The sequence below is a fragment of the Zophobas morio genome, unplaced genomic scaffold, assembly GCF_036711695.1.
Source record: "Zophobas morio isolate AGI-343-1 ecotype UQ-CSIRO unplaced genomic scaffold, CSIRO_AGI_Zmor_V1 ptg000009l, whole genome shotgun sequence".
Taxonomy (NCBI): domain Eukaryota; kingdom Metazoa; phylum Arthropoda; class Insecta; order Coleoptera; family Tenebrionidae; genus Zophobas; species Zophobas morio.
The window spans coordinates 9,197,461-9,223,467 of record NW_026972114.1 but is presented as its reverse complement, the minus strand read 5'-3'; the positions used below and the strand labels follow the sequence as shown (position 1 = coordinate 9,223,467).

Genomic DNA, 26,007 nt, shown 5'->3' with positions numbered 1-26,007 from the left:
AACAGGAAACTATTCTCATTCTGACAATTTGAAAAATTAGTAGGTATACCCTGTTTGATGCATTAACCTTTTGAAATTTTTAAACTGTCTGGTGCGACTCATCTGCAGAATATTCCAACCAGAATAACAAGACAATGGATTCCTCATTTTCCTCAAAGAAAAAGATAAGACACATGAATAATTCACATAATTATTTCCCTCGTTAATTCCATTGTCTCTCACAACAATAAGCATCGACATCCCCCTCCTCTCAAATTCAACCGTAGGCGTCATAATCGCGCCACTAACGACCTAATTTTTCCACCCTTGCCAAAAATCTTCAACTTTTAATAACCTAAGCTGCAAATCCGTGTAAAACGTGCCGGATTTTCGTGCCTGCGTATATTCCCCTAATTCTTATAAAGATAACTTAATATCGTTAGGTGTTGAGGGATGAATATTCAGAACGTCTCACTTGTAGGCAGACACAAACATGCTAATCAGTTACGGAATATTATTTGTTTTCTCTGGAGCGAAAATTCACGGGTTTCACCCCCAACCACCTCATTAGCGCTCATTAAATATTAACAGTAAGTAAGGGATGGTGTTTCGCTTTTCAACCGCAACTTCCTTGGATGATTTTTACGAGGGGTTTATTAAGATTTAGGGAGAAGTGGGGTAATTGCACGCAGTTTAAGTTTGCTAACTAATAATTTGTTGAAAAAGCACAGAGGTGATATTTTATTTTTATTTTGTTAAAACGATGATGTGGAAATTTAGTAAAAAAATTTATCTGTAAAGAAAACATTGTAGGGAAATTATACAAAAGTTAAAATTCGACTCTACAATCCAGCTATAAAACTGCGTAGTTATTAATCGTTTTTGAAGTTTTTCGATTTAAAGTTTCAGGAGTTTTCAATATTTAATTTTCAATTTTTAGATTTTTCACTTTTTCATTTGTTCAGTTTTTCGAAAAAAACGAGAAAGTACAAGTTATTCTACGTGACTTGCATTAGAAGTAGAGTCCATAATTATTGAATAATAGATTGACTTTATGTTTTTTTATTATAATATCTCGTGTTTTTTGTACCAAAAAATTGTTGAAAGAAAACTACAGTATAACCTCGATAATCCGAATTAATTGGGGAAATGTGTGTTCGGATTAGCGATTTGTTCGGATCAGCGAATTTCCCAAAAAGCTGAAAGGGAATTGAATAACAACTTCATACACTGTTGAAAACAAATTTCAAGAAATAAAGCTTAATTTTTTTAAACACAAATCAAGTATTCTTACCCAACAATAGATAATAATAGATACATTCGAAAAAAATATTACTCCGTGAGCATAACCACGCCATATTTTTGGTATAAACACGTCGGGATCTATATCTGTGAATTTAATCAAAATTTTTAGATGATTTTTTCAAAAATGAAATTTCCAATTATGTACCTACTCGTATTACCACCCTTATGCAAACTTCGACCCATTCTCCACGATTTTGAAATTTAACTAAATACTTCCATGTAGATTTTGGGCCGCAGAAGTCACTTCTGGCTTCATTTCTTCGATAATTTAAACCGTTTTTCCAGAATTGTTCATTGAAATATCGCAATTTTAAAAAATTTCAAAAAATTCTAATTCCACACCGAATTTTCCGAAAATATTGCTCCGTTATCATAAACATGCTACATTTTTGGAATCAGCACGTCGGGATATAAACATATCTCTGAATTTTTTCAGAATTTTTAGACAACTTTTTCAAAAATTAAATTTTACACTACTTGCCAAATAACCTACTCTCTAAGAAAATAAAAGGCGGGTGGGCCAAGCTAGTATTTGTAAAAATAAGACTTATTTTGACAAATGACCTACTCTTCTAAGAAAAGTTACTAGCCCCGCCCACCCACCCTTTATTTTCTTGGAAGAGTAGGTCATCTGCCAAAATCAACTACATCTTGACAAGTATGAGACTGATTTTTGCAAATGACATCTCCTAAGAAAATAAGGGTGGGTGGGCGGGGCTAGTCCTTGTCAAGATGAGATTGACTTTGGCAGATGACATCCTCTAAGAAAACAAGGGAGGGTGGGCGGGGGGCTAGTACTTGCCAAGATAAGTCTGATTTTGGCAGATGACTTGTTCTTCTAAGAAAATAAAGGCAGGGAGGGTAGGGCTAGTAATTGCGAAAAATAAAAAACTTAAAAATCAAAACATGACAAATTGAAAAAAAGAGAAATCGGAAAATTGTTTAATCAGAAAATCAAAAACTGAAATATTGAAAAATTGAAAAAAAAACAAATCTTATAGAATCGAATTCGAAATTCCAGTTTTCATTTTTTTTTTAATTTTTAGATTTTTCACCTTTTGAATATTTCATTTGATAATTTCTTTGACAATTTTGCAGTTTTTAATCCCAATCTTTTGTTTTTTTTAAGTTTTAACTTTACAGTTTTGGAATTTTTTGATTTTTAATTTTTCAAGTTCTCAAGTTAAAATACTTCCTTTTCACGATTTTGTCATTTTTTGATTTTTTAACTAAAAGAACAAACTTATTCGAACCGAAATTTTGAAAAATCGAAAAATCGAAAAATCGAAAAATTGAAAATTAGAAACAAAATTTTCAGATGTTTTAAAGTTGCGGTAAACATGGCAATCGCTGATCAAAATTACTTTTTACTCCCTTCCAAAAACTCAGTGACAAAAAATCAAAAATCGAAAATTTGAAAAAATAAACATCTATTTTGTCGATTTTTTAAAAATCAAATAATGGACAAATTGGAAGACTGCCAAAATTGTAAAATTAAAAAATCGGAAGTTTTTTTCAGTTGCCCAGAGAAATCAAAAATTGAAAGACAGATCAACAAATTGAAAATATAAAAGCGAGAAATTGAAAAATTCGAAAGTTGAAAAATGGAAAAACTGAAAAATTTAGTAGTACTCGCTACGATAAGACAGATTTTGGCAGATGATCCACTCTCTAAGAAAACAAAGGGCGGGTAGGTGGGGCTAATATTTGCCAAAATAAGACTCATTTTGGCCAATGACCTACTCTTCTAAGACAATAAAGAATAGGTCATCTACTGAAATCAGTCTTATCTTGGCAAGTGCAAGACTGATTTTTGCAAATGACATATTCTCTAAGAAAATAAGGGTGGGTGGGCGGGGCTAGTACTTGTTAAAATAAGACTGATTTTGGCAGGTGACCCATTCTTCTAAAAAAATAAAGGGTGTGTGGGCGGGGCTAGTACCTTTTCTTAGAAGAGTAGGTCATTTGCCAAAGTGAGTCTAATTCTGTCAAATACTAGCCTGGCCCACCTGCCCTATTTTCTTAGAGGGTAGGTTAGCAAATTTCGATCCATTTTCGACGATTTCCTAAATTTAACTATACTTTTTCTTGTAGAGTTCGGGGCGCAGAAGTCATTTCCGGCCTCATTTCTTCGATAACCTCAACCTTTTTTCCAGAATTAGTTAATTGAATTAATTCAGGGTAAATATCTCAATTTTTAAAAATTTCAAAAAATTTAATACAACACGTACAGAAAGAAGATCTTGCGTTATTTTTGCAAGTAGATGCATGTTTTCAAGTTCAGTTCGGATTGCAGACTCTCATTCATCACAATTGGGTGGCCGGGGCTTATACTTTTTCCATATTTTCTTAATATACGAAGTCTTCTTTCCCAACAAAAAACTGAAAACATGTTTAACATTCCTGTTGTTGAAAGAAAACTCAACATATTAAAAAAAAAGAAAAAGTATTACGTTATTATACAAGTGTGTGGGAGTATTTTTGTATAACATTCAACTCATTTTAAAATACGGTTCATTGAGATGACGTCATCAAATTGTTGGTGGGGATGATTAGCCAAATTTTGGCTACATTTAACTATTTACATGATATTTCTAACATACACACAATCGCTGCAGCAATTTCGGAGATTACGTGTCTAATAAAAATGGATACAGACAGACAGACGGAAACGGGAGACTATTTTTCCATACTCTAGGGGTCATAAAACGTCGAGAAAACATAAAAATGGCAATTCGTCCAATGGATTCGATTACTATACTTTCTTAACTTACGCTCGGGAAGTCAAAACCAGTGGCTATCGCTGAAACAACAGTCTTTTTCACAGTCTTTAAATTATTTAACTTTTAAATATAAATAAAACAAAATTTTGTCTAAGATACCTGGGTAGAATTTGATATGCTCGATTTTCAGATGTAATGTACGCAGAGATGACAAATAATTAATTAATTAAATTGTTTAATTTTAATAAAGATTCATAGCCTGAAGAACCACAAGAAAATTTAATAGGCAGTGCTTTTTCTACAGTCTCGACGCTCCACCTCCTCAATTTTTTTTTATTTAAGTGCATTTGTAATTATTTCTTTGTTCGCTCCAAATATACCAGTAATCACCAGTTTGTCATTAATTTTTAATTTTTTAAAATTCAAACTGTTAATTTTTTCTTTTAAACAACAAATTTCAATTTCTTTCTGCTGCAACAAATTTTGGTAGTACTTTCCTAAACAGGCGATTTACGCTAATAATTCTTTTTCAGTGGCTATTCAATTTTGAATTTTGATAATTTTGTTCATTAATTGTTTGTTCCGGTTTAACAATTTTAAATGGTGCTTGATCTTTAAAATTTTGAACAACGTTTCCTTTTAACTTTAAGTCGTAGACGAAATCTTCTTGATCAAAGTGCACCTTGAAATATAATTTTTAAAATAGAGAGGAAAGGATTTTACAAAAGTAAGCACTTCACAAATTTTAAAGGTAGAACCAATGTTCCAATTTGGACGCTTCAAACTTTGCTTCCAAAGTGCAAATAAATTTGACAACATGACATATTCTGTCAAGGCACTCTACCTATATCTAGTTTCGGAAATAAAAGAACAAAAAAACGTGGCCACATAATAATACTGTTTTATATGACGCTACATATTGTTTGAGTAAACTTTAACTAAATATATTTATAATGTGATTTAACATTTAGCAGTCACACTAATTGACTTAAAAAAAAATGTAAAGAAGTCATATTAGACTTACGGTTTAAATTTTTGCAGCGAATAAATACGTTGCACTTTTTCAGAGTAACGGGACAATTCAAACCTAAATTTAAAAAATAATAATTCTTTACATAAAAATTAACATTTGCCTAATTTCCCAACTCTCCCCTACTGTATACACTTTTAGATTTATTTAAATTTTCGATGGTGAATTTCGGCGGTGTTTACGATAAACAAACACAAAAGAATTTATCTGTGTTTACCAGTAATTTAGTGGGTGGAACATTTGCATGTGTGTAACAGTTTACGATTTGGGCAACCAATAGCGGTCGAGCATCACACGCTATCAGTAGGTATTGTATGCCATGGGTAAATGGACGCAAATAACAATTGGTTGAGGTTTACGGTGTAATCCATTGATTATTTTGTTTTGTGTTCGGACTATGGATTCGGTTTACATGCAATAGTTTGTATTTAGTCAGTTCTGAAACTGTGGTGCGGATTTCCTTGGCACAGGAAACGACATGAAGTGTCAGACTTTACCAAAGAGTAGTTTCTAAAGATTCAAACTGGCATATTGGTAGTAGAAAAACTTTTGCCGTGTTGCTCACGATATCTTTCATTTTAAATTTTATCGCAAATACAATGAATTATTACACTGAACTAATTTATCGGAGTGAAAAACGACGTTCTTAGCAGTAGTGTCGAAATCAGACAAATCAAAATTAAAATATACAAGTGTTAAAAATGTGGAACCGTTTTTGAAATGGCCTCTAAGGTTTCACTATTTTTATTACCAAATTAAAAAACACGCGCGCAAAATAAAATTTTACGACTTGGAGGAAATAGATAACAGAACTGGTCGAACGACTGGAAGTCGTTGATTAGTGACATTTAATTTTCACTTATTTATTAGCGTGTCAAACCTTAGAAACAAACAAGTGTGAAACTAGTACAAGTAAGACACGGTAACGGATAAGGTTCCAGACACGATTTTTCAAAGAGGTTCTGCAATTTATTGTTTACAGGATCTCGACAGCAGGAGTATGTAACATAATGAATGTCTTATGTCGTCTGAAAATACGCGCGAATCGATTGGTGTACACCACCCCACTCGGGAGTTGATAAATGTCAAACTTTCAAAAACAGTATATAGATAATGCCACCAATCAAACTCCACTGTTTCTATAAAACGAAATTAAATTATAGTTGTGTGTACAATCGGCAAACCAAAAATGTTTCATGCAAGAACAATCACATTGTGTGTGGCTTTGGCTATACAGAAATTTTAATTACGAAATTGGGTTGAATTATTAAAAAATAAATTGCAGTCTTTCGCGCTATAAAAATCATTACTGTGTGACTTCACAGTTTTACGGGGCTCCCGTGTCAGTTTTATGGATTGTGCCCATACACGTAACTGCATTCGGCGTATTCCTTGCGTCCTTCAGTCGCCAATAAATCAGTATTCACAAGTGGAAGGAAATATTATTTGTAGTTTGGTTTCTTCTTAATAGCTTCTTTTTTGTTGTTGCGTTGTAAATTTACATTAGTTACAAAATGAAATTTACCGTCGTCTGCAACGGGTCTTTTGTGAACAATTTTTGGTATTTCGTTTCTCCTTTCACTTCTGGAATTTTCTATGGAATGCAACCGCCATGGCGTATTCCCACTAATCAACCGGTTCTATTATGGAATGATAATAAACTTTTTATTTGTTTCCTGTTGGTTTAATACGTTGAGAATCTGAAGATGTAATCAGTGTTATTAATTAATGTTGATGAAACTCTGTTGGTATTATCAGGTAAACATGTTTTATTTTTGTACTACGAATTATTGTTGTTTAGGCTACATAATCTTCATTGTTGTGTTTGCAGAAAACTTACTCTGTCTATTCAATAAGCATCATTCCAGCTAATTATTATTCTCCGAAAATTCCCCTTAATTAGTTTGCAGTTCGTTGCATTAAAGCCCGTTTTCTAAATACATATCTCTTCGTTGCTTCAAACCATAAGTTAAGCAATTAATCCGAAACGCAAAAGGTTTCAGCAATGCACTCACTGTGCATGTAGCAATCAACAACGTGTCAACTATAATTTCAACGCATAATTATTCCGCTTCCAGGTATCCACATTTACTATTATTTACAGCGTTATTGTTCAATTCCCCCACTACAGAAAACAATACAGAACACTGTAAAATTATTGACATAAAATTTTCCTCACTTGTGGAGTGGCAGCAACAAAAATATTACGGGTAACTGGCATCACTAGAAGTAACGGCAAAATGTTAAACCATGAATGGCACTCAAACATTTGAAAAAAGTCCACGAGAGTTATTTGTGCAATTAGTGCACGAAGAGGTGCTTCCGCGCACGAATGAAATTTCTTGCCGAGTTTAAAAGTCGTAGATATTTCTGAAACATTTTTTTTATACAGGGTGCCGCATCCAAATTTGGATATAGGGAATTAACATGGCAAATTGGTTTTTATTTTATAATATCTCCCCAGATTACTTTAAAGCTATTATTGAGTGATGCCTTTGTGGAGGTCGAAGAGGGCTATCGGCCAGTATTTTTTTCAAATCGTTGCATCGCGCTCATTTACTGTAAAAAGGTTTTAAAAATCGTATTTTGAAATTCGCGCCCGATCCGATTTGTCGCGAAATGTTCCGTCGCACTGCCGAAGTTCGGCGATCGCGTCTTTGGATTAAGCATGCAAAATCCAAATGTCAAAGTGAAACTAGAAATTATTCTCTGAAATCAACGAACACCTAAAACTAAATTATTTTATCCAGTGTGATGATTACACTGGTCAACAGCTAAGCTCTAACTTTTATTATAGCAGCCAATTATTATTTAATTAACAATTTTAAATGATATTATAAACAGCTAAACCAAAACTTAGCTCTCATTTAAAAGTAATCTTAAAATATTATCCTTTGAAAAATACAAAAATCGTACTATTAAGTAATAGGAAACTTTCTATAAGGTGTAATTTTTTGTGATCAAATTGCTACAAACTTCTTGGGAAACAATAAGAAAACTACGTTTAGTAAGTAGAAAACATGTTATCATCATATAAAAAATTTAAAATTAACATATTCATAAAAGTGAATTTTATGTATTCGCATCTTGATTTTTTCCCCAAAAATTATGACGACGTGAGTGACGGACATAGAGAACGCTTCCATCTGGGCATTTTGTCGATAGAAAAACGTTACCAAGATCGATGGAACACCTAAATGCTCGCAGAATACTGCGGAACCATCAAGCGAGAGATCTCCAATAAAATCGATAGGAGGCAACCGAAAAAACGTCTGTTTCTTTTGTTTTTTTCGTTTTTTAAACTACAATCGTTGTTTTTTCTTAATTATGGTTGTTCTTTTGTTAATACATCACCTTTTGCCGTTAAAGATACAAAAATTAAATTGTTTTACCTGATTTTTTGTTTTTAACATCAAATATGCATTTTTCTTTTTAATTGAGCTAAGTTATAAGGTTTATGCCATTTATTGCAAACACAGAGACAAATTAAACGAAAACATTACAATTATGTCAAAGTTAGACAATTGAAAAAAAAATTGAATTTTGTTGACCAGTGTATTGTAGGACAAATTAAACGGAATAAACGCGCAAATTGATCCATTCATTTGTCATAGTCGTTTGAGATGAAGACTTCGAGTAGCTGGTCTTCATCAAAACCCCATCGGCAGCATTGTGACATGTCCTGGGAGCCCGTCAAGCTAGGAATGTACTCGCGCTGCCTCACTCAGTAATCACTGAACAACTTAAATTGAATTATTTTATCGAGTATGACGATTATTGTAGGTCAATTTAAACGGAATAAATGCACAAACCACACAAAATATTTTATTAGGTTATGCTATGTTCTACTGCGATTAGATGAAAAAGCGAGGGCCTGGTTGTTCTTCAACGGTTAATTTAATTAGTAGGTAATTTGAATACATTTCACACTTTTTTTTCGAATCACTAAAGATTGGTAGTCAATTGATTTTACATTCGTTAATGTGGTATCACTCAGAATTGTCACACAATAGTTGAGCATAAATAACTCTTCACGTAGTCGAAACACTCTCTAGTGTTCTCTAGTCACTTTTCAAATATCTTACCGCCTGCTATTGCTACCGTTGTTCCGTGCGTTTAGGAGGTATACCTAATGTTGTCACTCTTTCCAAACGACCGTATCAAATAACGGTAGACGCTTACCGACGTTTTAATGAAATTTGGTCTGGACCACTGGAAGAGGGTGGAGTGTTGTGCATCCGAAATTCCGCGTGAGTCACAAATGCAACCTTTTTTTTGAGTTTTCGTGTCCCATCTAGTGAATCATCATAACGAATGGTTAATTGTGTGGAAAGATAATAAGACGTAAATTTGAGGCAAAAACAATCCGATGATTAATGGAATTTCAATCGCCAAATTTTTAAATCCTCACTCACACCCTGTATTTTTATTACCGTATCTTACTTTGTTTTTTTTCGTGTTCTTCTAATGTGTTTTTAAAAAAGTAACTTATAATTAACTTTAAATCGAAAAACTTAAAATTTTAAAAATTGAAAACTTAAAATATCGTAAAGTTGAAAGATTGTGAAAACCGAAAGTTCAAAAAACGAAAAATTGAAAATCCAAAAAGTAAAACGTCGAGAAATCGAAAAATCCAGAACGTGAAAAATCCAAAAGTCGAAATACTAAAAAATCCCAAAATTGAAAAATTGAAGAATCGAAAAACTGAGAAAACTAACAAAATTGAACAAAATATCCGAAAATTGGGAAATTAAAAAATTGAAAAATTGGGAAATCGAAAAGCCGAAAATTGCAAACCTAAAGAATCGAAAACTTGAAAAATCTGGAGCCTGAAAAGTCGATAGATTGAACTGAAAAACTGAAATATCGAAACCTTGGCAAGTTGAAAATGGTAAAATAAAAAAATAGATTAATTGAACTGAAAATTGGAAAATTGCAAAATAGGAAAATTCAAAAATCGAAAAGCTGCAAAGTAAAAAAAGGAAAAACCGATAAATCGAAGAATCGAAACATCGAAAAATTCGAAAACTGAGACAATCAAAACATCGAGACGTCCGAATCTCGGTAAATCTAGCTCTCAAAAAATAGAAAAATTGAAAAATAAAAAAATTCGAAGAAAAGAAAAATTAAAGTATGCAAGAACTGAAAACTCGAAAAATTAGCAAATCGAAATATATATAAAACAGTCGAAAATTGAAAAGTCTAAAGTTTAAAAAACGAAAAACTGAAGAATTGAAGAACTGAAAAATCGAAACTGTGAATTCGAGAAACGGAAAAATAAAAAAAATATATATATTAACCGAAAAATCGGAAAACTGAAAATTTAGCAACGTCAAAATTTGAAAAATTGTAAAATAGAAATACTGAAGAACTGGAAAATCAAAAATCCAGAAATCGAAAAATCCAAAATTTAAAACATTGAACAATTGAAATATCGCAAATTTGAAAAATGCAGAAATCCAAACATCAAAGAATCAAAAAAGAAAAATTCGAAAAGCTAAAACTTAAAAATAAAAAACTGAAACATCGGAACATCGAAATATTGAAAAATCAAAAAACTGAGAAATCCAAAAATCGAAAAATAGAGAAATAGAAAAAAATTGAGAAATTGATAAATTGAGAAATTGAACAATCAAAACATCCAAACACCTGAATTCGATAAATCGCGAAATAAAAAAAAATGAAAAATTTTAAGAAAGAAAAATTACAACATCGAAAAGTTGAAAAAAAAAGAAATCGAAGTATAAAACCGTCGAAAATTTGAGAAATCTAAAGTTTAACGAAAAATTGAAAATACAAAAAGTGAAAAAGGGGTAGAAACCCAAAAACTGTAAACTGAAAGATTTAAAAATCGGAAAATCGACGAATTAGAATCGATTGGCCTGAAAATTTGAAAAATTGAATAAACGAAAAATTGGAAAATCGAAAGAAACAACAAAAATTAAGGAAATGAAAAAAACAAGAAAATGTGATATAAAATCGGGAAAATGAAAAATAAAAAATCAGGAAAATGCAAAATAAAAATCGGGGAGTTGAAAAATTGAGGGGACGGAAAATTGAAAACGGGCACAATTAAAAATCGAGAATGTGAAAAATGAAAAAATGAGAAATTGTAATATTGAAAAATTGGAAAATTTGTAAGTCGACAAATTATAAAATTGAAAAATCAAAAATAGAAAAACAAAAAAGTGTATAGTAAAAACTTGAAAATGTACAAAGTGAAAATCAAACTTGAAAATTTGAAGAAAAATTGCTAAAAACTTGAAAATTTGAAACATTTAACAAAGGAAAAATTGTAAAATCGAAAGAAACAACAAAAAATAAAGGGAATCAAAAAAATCAAAATTGTGATGTAAAATCAAAAAAGTGAAAATTAAAAAATCGGGAAAGTGAAAAATAAAAATCGGAAACAAAAAATTGGAAAAAGGAAAAATTAAAAATTGAGAAAGTGAAAAATCAAAAATAAAAAACGAAAAATTACAAAACGAAAACTTGAAAATTTGAGGAAACGAAAAATTGAAAATGACAAAAATTAAAAACTGAGAATGTGAAAAATCGAAAAATGAGAAACTGTGATATCGAAAAATTGCAAAATTAAAAAATTGCAAATCGAAAAATTGAAAAACTTAGAAGTCAAGAAACTGTAAAATTGAAAAATCAAAAATAAAAAACGAAAAAAGTTTATGATGAAAACTTGAAAAATGTCAAAAGTGAAAATCAAACGAAAAAATTTGAAGAAACGAAAATTTGAAAAATCAAAAGATTAAAAATTGAAAAACTTAAAATTCGAAAAAGTGAAACATAAAAAAAAAGAAATATGTATTGTAAAATCAAAATATTGAAAATGAAAGAAATTGAAAAATTGGGAGGTTGGAAATCCAAAAACTGCAAATTGAAAAATTTTAAACGTGGAAAATCGTGGAATTGAAAAATCGAAACCTGAAAATTCAACAATTTACATTGAGTATCAAAAATAAAACACCGATAGCCTTCGAATAATTTTGAATATGTTGTGCTGATTTTTTGTTAATTCCACCAATATTTTCTATTTTGACAAAATGACGAAAGAATCGAAACTTGGAGAGTTACACAAAACGAGTAAAACTTGAATCCTCTTTTGTCAGGGTAGGTATTTTACCCTGCATAATCTCCCCCTTCCCAATTTCACGGTCAACTTCCAGCCGAAGGTCCGACTACTGTGCGACAGAGATCGCAGTAGGTACAGCTGAAAACTCGAAGCATTTTTTTCATCTGCAGCGTTTACTTAATTGACGTTGTATATGAATTGTGTAACACTTATTAAAAAACATATTGATGCAATCTGTTAAGAAAGGTTCGTTGTAGACTTCTGTTTTTTTAATTTGTTTCACACTGTCTTTATGAGCAATTCTTGAAAATACTTCTCCAGATTCGTACAATATTTCATTACTTCATTCATCAACAATTGTTAAGTTTTGTTATTTGTAGTTATCTAAATGGTTCATTAAAAGGTTCTCTTCAAAAGCGCCAGCTGTTTTGATGGTAAATCTTATCATCACACAATAAGAAAAGTGGGCCCTCGCTTTTTCAGCTAATCGCAGTAGAACATGGCATTTTAACGAGATTTTAGTAATAAAGACTCGACCAGTACCAGCAACATAACCCAATAAAATATTTTTTGCAGTTTGTGCATTTGTTCCTTTAAATTGACCTACTATAATCGTCATATTGGATAAAATAATTCAATTTGAGTCGTTCAGTGATTATTAAGTGAAGCAGCGTGAGTACATTCCTAGCTTGACGGGCTCCCAGGACATGTCACAATGCTGCCAATGGGGTTTTGACAAAGACCAGCTGCTCGAAGTCTTCATCTCGGACGACTATGACGAATGAATGGATCAATTTGTGCATTTATTTCGTTTAATTTGTCCTACAATAATCATCACACTGGATAACATAATTCAGTTTGAGTTGTGCGTTGATTTCTGAGAATAATTTCTAATTTCACTTTGACATTTGGATTTTGCATGATTAATCCAAAGACGCGATCGCCGAACTTCGACAGTGCGACGGAACATTTCGCGACAAATCGGATCGGACGCGAATTTCAAAATACGATTTTTAAAACCTTTTTACAGTAAATGAGCGCGATGCAACGATTTGAAAAAAATACTGGCCGATAGCCCTCTTCGACCTCCACAAAGGCATCACTCAATAATAGCTTTAAAGTGATCTGAGGAGATAAGTATTATAGAATAAAAACCAATTTACCATGTTAATTCCCTATGTCCAGACTTGGATGCGGCATCCTGTATAACTGTGTTTTATAATGATTCATTAATTACACTCGTTTTTTTCAATGACGTTACCAATTTTTTTGTTTGAGAAAAATATGTTCATTTTGATGCATACAATCTAGGTGAAATATGTTGTCTGGATTTCAGAGGTAGATTGCTATTTCCTAGATAATCGATAAAACAAATCGGTCCATATATTACTTTTTGAAACGTATTGCCAAAGCAATCCTGAAGAATGGAGGCGTATTACTGATACATTCTAAAAGCTGTGTGAAAGGACATAGTTTCCGGCTTTTCCCTTGTCACTCTCCTCTCGTTGTTCCCAGCCTAGATTCACGTTTGTAGTCCGCATTAATTTTTTTAATTTCTCACTAACTCCAGCATAACAACCTGACGTGTGCTAAAGCACTAAAAGCATACACAAACAAATCCATTCCGATTCCTTAACTTAAACAAAACAGTCAAATTTCGGTTGGATGCTAATTAAGTTGGAGTTTTCGGCTGAGTTGCATTACATAAACCGGATTTTGCATAAATCCTAAATAATACGGTTAGGACAGATGTGCCGACAACGCCCTGTACATCTACAACTTTAATAGATACCTCTTCTCGAAATGTTGGTGTATCTTAATTACCGATTGAGTTCTGTATTAATTACGGGAGCGAAGTTCCAGGTGAATGCTTCAGTTCAGAATTGAACGTTGATTGTACTTATGAAGTCAGTACGCATTTAGATGATGATAGTGTTTTGTACTCATTAATAAATTAATCAAATGCGGACGATTTGTGGAATGTTTATGTAATGTAGTTTTGGTCGTCGATATTCGATTTTAATTATAACATTCTAATTAAGTGTGCGGTTATGACGAGGAGTTAAATTACTTCAAGTAAACAACTAAACTACTTGAAGGAGAAAGAGGTTATTATTGGAAGATTTCGATAATAAGTTTTGCGCCTTGAAGCAAGTGTAGGAGAGATTCACCACTTAATAGTGTTTTTGAAAAAATAATACACCTTAGCAGTATTAGTTAAGCCTGGTTGTTAGATGAGCTTAAGATTAAAGTTCGCTTTTCAAACAGAAAGCTCTTATTTACTACAGATAAGGAGCTTTTGAGAAAGAGAACACAAGCTATTGACAAAAAACAAACTAACGAAGTAAAGAATTCTTTTCACATGATGTCACTCGACGGAAAGAACTGGTAGAAAATTTGTATATGATCATTGGAAATAAAAAATTTAGCGACATTCTACAACTGTAAGCATTTTAGGGTGACTTTCTGCATTATTTAACAGAAATTGTTACGGTGTGGTGAGTTATTCGATCCCGGGTAGACTTATGCTTCGTTCTCTACCCATATATTTAACCTGATTTTAGTTCTGGCCGCTTTAGTAAAAAAAATGTTTTGCCTTGGAGCTGTTTGCTTATCGAACATTTTGTTGAATTCGTATTTTCCGTAAAAATATTTTTTTTTCTATTTGTTTAGTTTGCACAATCGCCTTTTCCATGAGAAATCGGTTCATCATAATCGTTTAAACTTTGATGTATACCGTATGTTTGTAATATTTGCTTAATAAAGCAGCACTTCGCACACTTTGCATGAGATAATAATGTTTTGTATATAAAGGTTTACAATAAATTTTTAACATAAAATGCCTTCCACTTTAAAAATTATGAAACAAAGATTTGTTTACCTATGAAATTAAATAAATGTATTTTTAAAACAAAATGCAAATGCATATATACATATTATAGTTTAATAATAAAACAAAAAATACATTTATATATGAGGCAGTCGTGTTATTAAAATCGTAGATTAAAATAAAAAATATACTTTTGGTTAGTTGATATATAATTTATTTAAATCAACATCGGCAGTAAGCCTGAAGGGAAACGAAACGGTAAATACATAAATAAATAAATAAATAATTCTATTTATGGATCAGCTATGCATATTAAATATAGCGCCCAAAGTGTATGATTAAACTCAAACAAAGTACTTAGACCAAAAAAAGTACTCCTATACTTTTTGTCGAACATTATTATATTAGCAAGTCTACTAAATTTGTATATAATAGAATTTAAACCGTAATTCATCAAATAACTTTGTTTTTTATAAATTTCTTTAATGAGTAACATTATCAATTCTATGGTAGCAACATATCAACAAAATTATTTGTTCTAATTTGTATTAACTATTTTGCATTTAAATAAACTTGTTAAATGGTTATAACAACAAAAAAGCACCAAGAAACAAAAAAACGAACCCATTTAATAAAAAACGGTTTTGTAACATCTCTACAACCATGTCAATTTTGACAACAGGATGTAAGGTGGGATGACAGTTCTACCAATTTCAAGCTAAATTTGTTGATACCAACTGAAACAGTAATCGTTGATCATGTTGTACAAAATATAAGTCATTTCATTCTGACTGGATAAAATAAATCACTAAGATACAAGTCGGGGTGGGTGGGCGGGGCTAAGTATATTCTTCTGTCGAATGGGAGTGGAAACTAATAGAACCTAGGATGTGAAAAACGTAAAAAAGATATCTAATCTTAACTGTTATATATAATAAAGAACTAAAAAAGTTCTTGTATAATTTTTTTTTTCAAATTTTGGAAGAAAAAAAGAGAACGGACCGGTGGGTGGGCGGGACTAAATTTATCCTGCCTTTACTGAGTCTTTTATAAGCAAATAATAACCCCACCCACCGCCTCTTCATTCTAGTGACTACTTTTAATACTGTTATTTAATCACAACATTATTATTTTATTAGAATCTTAGGCAAATCCATTAAACAGTTAAAAATAACTAGAAAATATTAAGCCGGTGTTAAATAAGCACACCAGAGGTGAGAATCATATTTACAAAGCAATATTGCTGATGCTCCACAAGCTCCACCTTAATAAATCGTTTCATTGGCCTGGAGATGAGAGGCTGTTTGCAATTACACCTCATTGTGTCTACATGATTTTTTATTATTTAAGTGTAAAGGCTGACGACAAAGTCGCTAAAAAATAAAATTTAGTGAAAAAAAAAATTAAGAGAAAAATTGGAATCTTAGATTCTATTTATCTCAGAACCAATAAAATGAGTGATCAAAATGTAGTAGGAGTGGGTGGGCGGGGTCACTTTTGACTTTGTTTTAAATCTTATATTCTAGAGTTTGTCAAACCAGATTGTAATTCCCATTTTACAATAAATAAAATGAGTCAGTCAAATGGAAAACGGAGGTGGGTGGGGCTAAGTTTAGCTTTTTTCTACAGTCTTATAAGTTTAAGTTTTTCTTATAGTATTTTATAAGCAAGCAATAGCCCCGTTCATCTACCCCTTCTTCATTCTAGGGACTGCACTCAATATTGTTCAGTCATATCTTAGCGAGACTAGCCCCACTCACCCGTCCTCTCAGTGAATTGAAAAATTGAATTATCGAAGAATCAAAAATTTTAAATATCGAAAAATTAAAAAATCGAACAATTAAATAAACTAGAAATTGAAAAGTTCCCAAAATAGATAATGTTGAAAAAATTGAGAAATAAATGGAAAACTTGAAAAATCGGGAAATCTAAAAATCGAATAGTCGAAAAATTGAAAAATAGAAATATTGAAGAACTGAAAAATTTAAAAATCGAGAAATTGAACAATGGAAACATTGAAAAATGGGAAAATCGAAGAATAAAAAAAAAATGCAAAATCGAAAATTTAAAAATTCCGAAAATTGAAAAATTGAAGTAGATATAGAAGAACTGAAAACTCGAGAAATCGGGAAACCTAAAACCTAAAATTTTAAAAACAGAAAAGTTGAAAAATTGAGAAATCGAGGTATAAAAATGTCGAAAAATTGACAAATCTTTAAAAAACGAAAAATTGCAAATCCAAAAAGTAAAAAGTCGAGAAAACGAAAAATCGAGAACTCGAAAAATCAAAAATTCGGAATACTAAAAAATTCCAAAACTCAAATATCGAAAAATCGGAGAAAAATTGAAGAATCGAAAAACTGAACAACCACAAAATTGCACGAAATATCCAAAAATTGGGGAATTAAATCACTGAAAAATTGAAAAATCGAAAAGTCAAAAAAGCAAAAATCTGAAAAGTCGAAAAATTGAAGAACTGAATAACTGAAACATCGAAATTTTGAAAAGTCGAGAAATGAGAATATAACAAAAAAGATTTATTGAGAAATAGGAAAACTGAAAAATCAGAAACGTCAAAATTTGAAAAATTAAAAAATATTGGAGAACTGACAAATCGAAAAATAAAAATCCGAAAATCTAAAATTTAAGTATCGAAAAACTGAAAAATAAATAATTGAGAAATCGAAACTCGAAAACTAATAAGTAATAGCATTGGAAATTTCAAAAATCGAAACATTGAAAAATTCAAAAACATTGAGAACTTGAAAAATCAAAATATCGAGAAATCGGAAAGTCGAAAAGTCAAAGAATCGAAAAATTGTGAAACCCAAATAGGCCAAAATCGACAAATCGAAAAGCTAAAAGTGGGAAAATTGATAAATCGAAAGATTGAACAATCAAAACATCGAAACATCCGAATCTCGATAAATCGGGTTCTCAAAAAATCGAAAATCCAGAAATTTAAAATTACGGAAAATTGAAAAATTTAAACATAGAAGAACTGAAAATTCGAGAAATCGAAAAATCTAGAATTTTAAAAATTGAAAAATTGAAAATAGAAAAGTAAAAAATTTGAGAAATTCAAGTCTAAAACAGTCAAAAAATTGAAAAATCTAAAGTTTAAAAAAGGAAAACCCATAAAATAAAAAAATTAAAAGTCGAAGAAACGAAATATTGAAAAATCCCAAAACTAAAAGAAAAATCCAAAAATTGAGACATTAAAAAATTGAAAAATTGAGAACTTGAAAAATCAAAAAAGCAAAGTCGAACGACCGCAAACTTGAAAAATCGAAAAATTGAAAAATCAAAAATCTGAAGAATCGAAAAATTGAAGAACTGAATAACTGAAAGATCGAAACTTTGGAAAGTCGAGAAATGAGAAAATAAAAAAAAGATTTATTGAGAAATCCGAAAACTGAAAATTCAGAAACGTCAAAATTTGAAAAATTAAAAAATATTCAAGAACTGAAAAATCGAAACATAAAAATTCGAAACTCTAAAATTTAACTATGGAAAAACTGAAAAATAAATAATTGAGAAATCGAAACTCGAAAACTAATAAGTAATAACATTGGAAACTTCAAAAATCGAAACATTGAAAAATTCAAAAACATTGAGAAATTGAAAAATCAAAAGATCGAGAAATCGGGAAGTCGAAAAGTCAAAAAATCGAAAAATTGTGAAACCGAAATAGGCCAAAATCGACAAATCGAAAAGCTAAAAGTGGGAAAATGGATGAATCGAAAGATTGAACAATCAAAACATCGAAACATCCGAATCTCGATAAATCGGGTTCTCAAAAAATCGAAAAACCGGAAATTTAAAAATACGGAAAATTGAAAAATTTAAACATAGAAGAACTGAAAATTCGAGAAATCGAAAAATCTTGAATTTTAAAAATTGAAAAACTGAAACATAGAAAAGTAAAAAATTTTAGAAATTCAAGTCTAAAACAGTCAAAAAATTGAAAAATCTAAAGTTTAAAAAACGAAAATCCATAAAATAAAAATTTGAGAAGTCGAAGAAACGAAATATTGAAAAATCCCAAAACTGAAAGAAATATCCAAAACTTGAGACATTGAAAAATTGACAACTTGAAAAACCAAAAATGCAAAGTCGAACGATCGCAAACTTGAAAAATCGAAAAATTCAAAAATCAAAAATCTGAGGAATCGAAAAATTGAAGAACTGAATAACTGAAAGATCGAAACTTTGGAAAGTCGAGAAATGAGACAATAAAAAAAAAAGATTTATTGAGAAATCGGAAAACTGAAAATTCAGAAACGTCAAAATTTGAAAAATTAAAAAATACTGAAAAACTGAAAAATCGAAAAATAAAAATTCGAAACTCTAAAATTTAACTATCAAAAAACTGAAAAATAAATAATTGAGAAATCGAAACTCTAAGAATAAAAACATTGGAAATTTTAAACATTGAAAAATTCAAAAACATTGAGAAATCGAAAAATCAAAAAATCGAGAAATCGGGAAGTCGAAAATTCAAAAAATCGAAAAATTGTGAAACCGAAATAGGCAAAAATCGACAAATCGAAAAGCTAAAAGTGGAAAAATTGGTATATCGAAAGATTGAACAATCAAAACATCGAAACATCCGAATCTCGATAAATCGGGTTCTCAAAAAATCGAAAAACCGGAAATTTAAAAATTCGGAAAATTGAAAAATTTAAACATAGAACTGAAAATTCGACAAATCGAAAAATCCAAAATTTAAAACATTGAACATTTAAAATATCGCAAAACTGAAAAATCAATAAATTAAAATTCGAAAATCTAAAATTTAAAAATCGAAAAATTGAGAAATCGACAGGTCAAGAAATCGAAACTCCAGTATTTAAAACATTGAAAAATTGAAGAATCGAAATATCGAAAAATTCAAAAACTGAGACATGGAGAAATCGAAAAATCCAGCCAGGATCCAGAACTCGAGGAGTCGAAGCCCGAGAAGAAAAGTTAAAAATTGAAAAATTGATGAATCGAGAAATTGAACAATCGAAACATCGAAATATCTGAATTCGATAAATCGAGAAATGAAAAAATTGAAAAATCGAAAAATTTTAGAAAAGAAAAATTGGAAAATCGAAAATTAAAAATTCAGAAAATTGTAAAATTGAGATATAGAAGAACTGAAAATTCGAGCAATCGAAAAACTTAAAAATTGAAACATCGAATAGTTAAAATTTAATAAATTGAAGTCTAAAGCAGTAGAAAATCCGAAAAGTAAAAAATCGAGAAACCAAAAAATCCAGGAGTCCAAAAACCGAAAAGTTGAAATTTAGAAATATGGAAAATACCAAAACTGAAAGAAATATCCAAAATTGAGAAATTAAAAAATTGTAAAATTGATAAATTGAAAAACTAAAACAACAAAATCAAAAAATCGTAAGCGTAAAATCGTAATCGAAAAACTGAAGAATGGAAAACCTGAAAAATCGAAAAATTGAAGAATTGAAGAAGTGAAAAATCGAAACTTTGGGAAGTCGAGAAATGGGAAAATAAAAAAAAGATTAGTTCAGAGATCGGAAAACTGAAAATTTATAAATGTCAAAATTTGAAAAATTGAAGAATCGAAATATTTAGAAATCGTAACATTGAAGAGGACAAAAATTGAGAAATCGTATATCATTTAAACATCGGAAAATTGAGAAATCGAAAAATAAAAAATCGAGTAACCGAAAATTTGAAGAATGAGAAAATTGGAAGAGTCCAAAACTGAAATATTGAAAAATTCGAATAACACTTAAATAATATTTATTCGACAAAATTGTAAGATGACATCATCAGCTCCTGGGGGGCATCAACGGATAAATGTAATGAAAGTAGGATTATAGATAAATAGCTTAAAGTCGAAATTGGCCTGAGTGCGCTCTGCTCTGTAGATCAAACAAGTTCTTAGGCGATGAGTTGCCATCGCTTTAACCAATCAACATATTTGTTAGACGTGCTTTACAACTGTGAAGTGACGTAGTAGCACGGTTGTCAATAATTCAGAATTGCCAACACAAAAATTTGTTTCATTCATTAATAACCACCGGTTGGCCAAATTAAAACTTTTTCGTAGTGTAAAACGGATATTTTATGTCAAATTGACGTGGGAGATTACGAATAAGTGACCAATGTTCTGACATTTTAACCCATGTACGCCTATGCCTTTTTATACAATTAAAGAATTAACACAAAAATTAAGTTTACCCTTTCTGGTTTCAATGGTAAAATATATTTTGCACTTTATCTCGTTTAGGGCTTAGCCCTTAATAATAACTTGTAATAATAATTTCTGAGCTATTATCATCACTTTCTGGAGGCTAAGAAAAAACTTATTACCTGCATCTAAAACGTCCTATAACTAAAACAGTGCTGGTATCTTAGTAACCATTTGAAAAATTGTGTTAAGTAATTTCGGTAAAATTGTCAATTGATTTCCAAGATTTTAATGTTTGATAGTTTGTGCAAACTGAAAAAGTGTGGGTTGTCTGCGTGGGAAATATTTGTATTGGCTTCCAAAGGAAATTTATTTAATAATATCTTGTAAAATCGTTACGAACGCTGTCGTAGAACCCACGCTGTAATGATTTTTTTATTATAAAATCAATGGTAATTAAAACCGAGAAAATTATTTATTAAAAATGATTAATGTCAACGCTGTTTGATTTAGTTTTCTTATAGACCTGAATTGTTCAAGATAATTCCCTGACAAAATCTTACGCTTATTCGTCATAGCAGCATAGTAGCACCATCCTGTTGAAACTATAAATATCTTTTTGAATTAAGGGATGTTATTTGACGCACTTTTGCAAGTTTATGTCTAAACATTAGTCTTTACATATTTTGAACATGATTATTTCTTATAGTAATATATATTAATCAACACTTCTCTCTATCTTGTATAATAATCTTAGTCCCTATTATGTCTGTTAAAAACGGTTTATAGTTGCAAAAATTATATAAATCTCAAACAAAAGTTAAAATATAATATCGAATGTTTGAATATTAACGCATAATAAAAACTGTTAAATATCTGTACACTGTCTGATGACTCAAAGTAACAAAGTGGCCGCAACAGTTCACCAAATTTTCTGTCTGTTATTTAAAATAATCTTTCGCATTTACAAACTTGAAGTAATTTTTCCGTTACAAGATTTACAAGACCGTTAAGAGAAACTTTTTACCTCATTATTTTGCATCTCTGAATCCGAAAAAATGAAAATTTATTCATAAGACGCTCTTCTCCCGTAATTTATTACAACCACTCCGTGTCCGGAACGCAATTCCTCTAATCTGCTTTTAATCAAATTTCATTAACAAATTGCATTTTTTCCAGGTTAGTCAGAAGAAATCCAACCCCGAAGCAATCCGTATAATTTCCGAGGAAAAACACTTAACAGAATCCACCCCATTGCAAGTGTTAAAAGTAAATTACACCGACGAGAGTCCGCTCTTAAATCACAACCTGTACTCCCACGGAAAGACTCCATCCACCAATATTTTGCTTACATTACGTAATAACATCTTCACCCATGAATAAAACATCGGAGAATCTGAATGTTTAAGAAGGATCGCTCTTCTATATTTAGCCGGAATGTGGAGGATGTCAGTTACTATGGGCCTAAATCAATAGATTCTCGTATGGCGGCTAACACAACTCAAGATTTGGGCATCAATGGGACGAATGAGACCTCTCACCATAACGGATACAACCAAGCAGAGACCATCGTTATTACCACCATTCTGGTGATCATCATCATAGGGACCATTATCGGAAACATTTTGGTCTGCGTCGCGGTGTGTCTGGTGAGTAAATATTGTTTAAACTCTTTAGAGCAATTTTTATATATTTTAATATATAATCTACGAATACAAAGTTGGTTTATTCACATTTATATATTATATTGTAATGAAGTAATACGAACTTCAAGGTGAAAGCTTCTCGGAGATAGTTATTGTTGTAGGTATTTTTGTTGTAGTAGTATAGTACGCAGTTCCCTGTGTCCAAAATCCAGAAAATACTGTTTATAATAAATGTGCGAATATAAATTATTTACCAACGTTTAAGAGGGTTATGCGCTTGAGGTAGGGGTCGTGGCAGAGTTATGTACCATATTTATGAAGGATATATTTAACTACAGCAAGAGATCTAAAGGACTATGAAATAATAAAATTGTTTACAGTAGAAACGAAATAACAGAGTTATGAGACTTAAACTTCAGAAAATCAATGGGCAATCAATACTGAGCAATTTACTCCACTCCAGAAATTAGGTAAACTCTGAGCATAGCTTTAACTTTAAAGCGTCAATGAATATTTTACATATCTGTTTCACTATCGTAAAACTACTTAGTGTGTATTTTTACTGTGCAATAAATTGTTTCCTGTAATCTAATTTGAATAGGTCTAACTCTTTATGAGAGCCGCATGACACCATCTAAAATCTTATGATAAATTTGATGAAAATAGAAGGATCTACAACTGACACAAGAAGCCTTATTACTGTAGTCATATATTCTATTTTATTTTTCAACCTTAAAGTAAATTTTAATTCTTAGAAATAAATTTATATCTTCAAAGAGAATGAAAAATTCGTACACTTATGCAGAGTTTTGAGTGCCCAAAGAAGAACTCTACCTGAAAAAAATTATGAAGTTATTTACATAAGTACAACACATGGTTGTTCCTGAATAATGACATATTTTCATATAATAATCAATAAAGTATTTGTGTTCCTGGAATATCAGAGAAATTGAATAAGCATTTTCGAGATCACCGCACCATCCACTTTGGTGAGGGTGAATATAATACTCCGATAAAATTACAATACACTCATTTTTTTATCTCGTGTAACCTGTTTTACAACATTCTATAAATTCGTTTTTAGGTGGAAGCAGACATGGTAGCACATCAAACAGTGACTAAATTATTGCGCACGTTAGTCATCCGAATTAGTAATTAACTCTATCACCACCTGTCGGTTGTAATTAGAACTGAACCTAAACCAAAAAGTTAATAAATTGAAGCAAAACTAAAGGTTTGTTTATAACGAATTGTCTACTTGTAAATCCACGTAGGTTAGAGCATACCATAAAAGTTTTATTTGAAAAGATTCTAACACAAATTTTGCTGTTAATAGTTTACGTGTATTAGGTGAGAACATAGACTTCGTTGGTATTGTTACGTTGTGGGTTAAACTCAACAATTTATTTCTTAATAACTCGAATTACACTGATTATTACACAGCGATTATGTACAAAATAATTCGGGCGCAACTTGACTGTACTGTCGTTGTCTGGACTACACTCTCGAAAGTCTCCATCACCGCTTCTAGACTTATTCTCGAACACTCGTCGCGACATCCGCTTCCAGACTCTTCTCCGGCCGACGTCACGGACAATGAATCATCGTCGCCGTATATTTTCTAGAACCCATAGGCGTCATACCAGGGTGTCGTATGGGTTTATTTCGTAACAGCATTTTGCCTTATGCATGGTAATTGGAGAACATGCGTTCAAATTTTCCAAAAAAGGGCCGCTCCATTTCTTAATCTCTGAACCATGGAAAGCTTAAGAAACATGAAATTAAAATATGGTAGAGTGCGCAGTTAAAATGGATCTAATCTGTCCTAAGACTGTTTATCTATCAATTTGTTGTCTGGTGTCTGTATATTCGCGAATTTGTCAGATAAATAATCTCTGGATCGATTACGTGAAGTTCATGGTGTTCTTTAAGATTGTTAGAAATAAGTCGAAATCTGTGCTCTAACAATGTATTCTTATTTTAACGAGTGATCGTCGAACAAATTAAACGAAAAGAAATTTGTTTAATAATTGTGTTGACACATTGAATGGTGTAAAATTTGAGAACGTTTTTTAGGAATGAATAAACAATTATCAACGTGAATTTCTAATCGAAACTGCCGCCAAACAAATACAGGTGATTTTTACTTCTCGAGCGGAAACTACTTACGTATTTATTGTAAGTGTTCATCCGCCAAGCGGATATTTTCGTGTTTTTTCGACCTTTCATGTCTCCTAGGGAAAGAAAAAATAGGTCCCGTTTGGTCTCGCTGTCGTCTTCTGTGTTGATATGTATTGGACATATATTTTAGAGATATCACCGAAGTGGTAAAACACTAACCAAAATTTGTCACCTCAAAATTTTGGATAGTAAATGTTATTTAAATTTTATAAAATAACATACTGTGTACTTGTTGTTTATAAATCTGCTTTGATTTTTTACCCTAACCTTCCTGATTTTCGCAAAAAAATAAAAATTTTGCATGTTAGGCTATAAGAGGGGTGTTAAGCAAGCAGTTATGAACTCAATTTTGTTAGGTTGCGGGTTCGACTCCTTTATGGGACATTTTTTTATCTTACACTGTGACTAGCACTAAAAAAGTGGATTTGTTCGATTAACTTCACTAGCGAGGGAAGAATAATATGACACTAATTTTTATTCCAGATTTGATACAGATCAACACCAACGCATTACTATTGGTTAGAAAAATCTCGCTATGTATTAGGGCTCATTCTTGTAGTTTTATTTTTGTGGGGTTAGTTGGACTTGAAGATATTTGTCGTATTGACGATTTTACCAAGCAACGAGTGAATAAGTCAAACTTCTTGTAGTGGTTCCCCTAGAATTATTATTATCAATATAACGCGTACCCTCATGATTTTACTAATATAAGTTGGACATTATCTCAATAAAGCTTTACCGCAGGCTATTCATCCGACTTTCACGTGATCACTGCCTCTGTTCGGTGATTCTAGTATAGATGACCCACTTTGTTGTTAAGAAAACGATTACCCAACGGTGATTTGCAAATAACTGCTCTCAAAATTGTCTCAATTTATTAATTATTACTTAGATACGTATACAACAGTATCCAAATGTCACTCGTAAAAGAAATGCGTCTCATTTGGGACACACTCGCTACCTCTGGTATAAAATGATTTATTATTAATAAAATACTTATTGTTAGAATCTCTAATGTGTGTCGAAGTAAGAAAACATAAAGTAATCCATTGGATGAAACTGTTCA

At 31.1% G+C, this 26,007-nt stretch overlaps 1 protein-coding gene across 2 annotated transcripts in view; it reads left to right on the top strand.

The window, feature by feature from the left end:
• Positions 1-26,007, top strand: part of LOC135125827 (5-hydroxytryptamine receptor 1) — a 307,214-nt gene that overhangs the window by 210,846 nt on the left and 70,361 nt on the right. For both annotated transcript variants that reach the window (XM_064051534.1, XM_064051533.1), the window contains one exon: positions 22,294-22,763. In XM_064051534.1, the coding sequence (XP_063907604.1) occupies positions 22,515-22,763 (249 nt within the window). In that variant the 5' untranslated portion in view covers positions 22,294-22,514. The remainder of the gene's footprint in view (positions 1-22,293; positions 22,764-26,007) is intronic.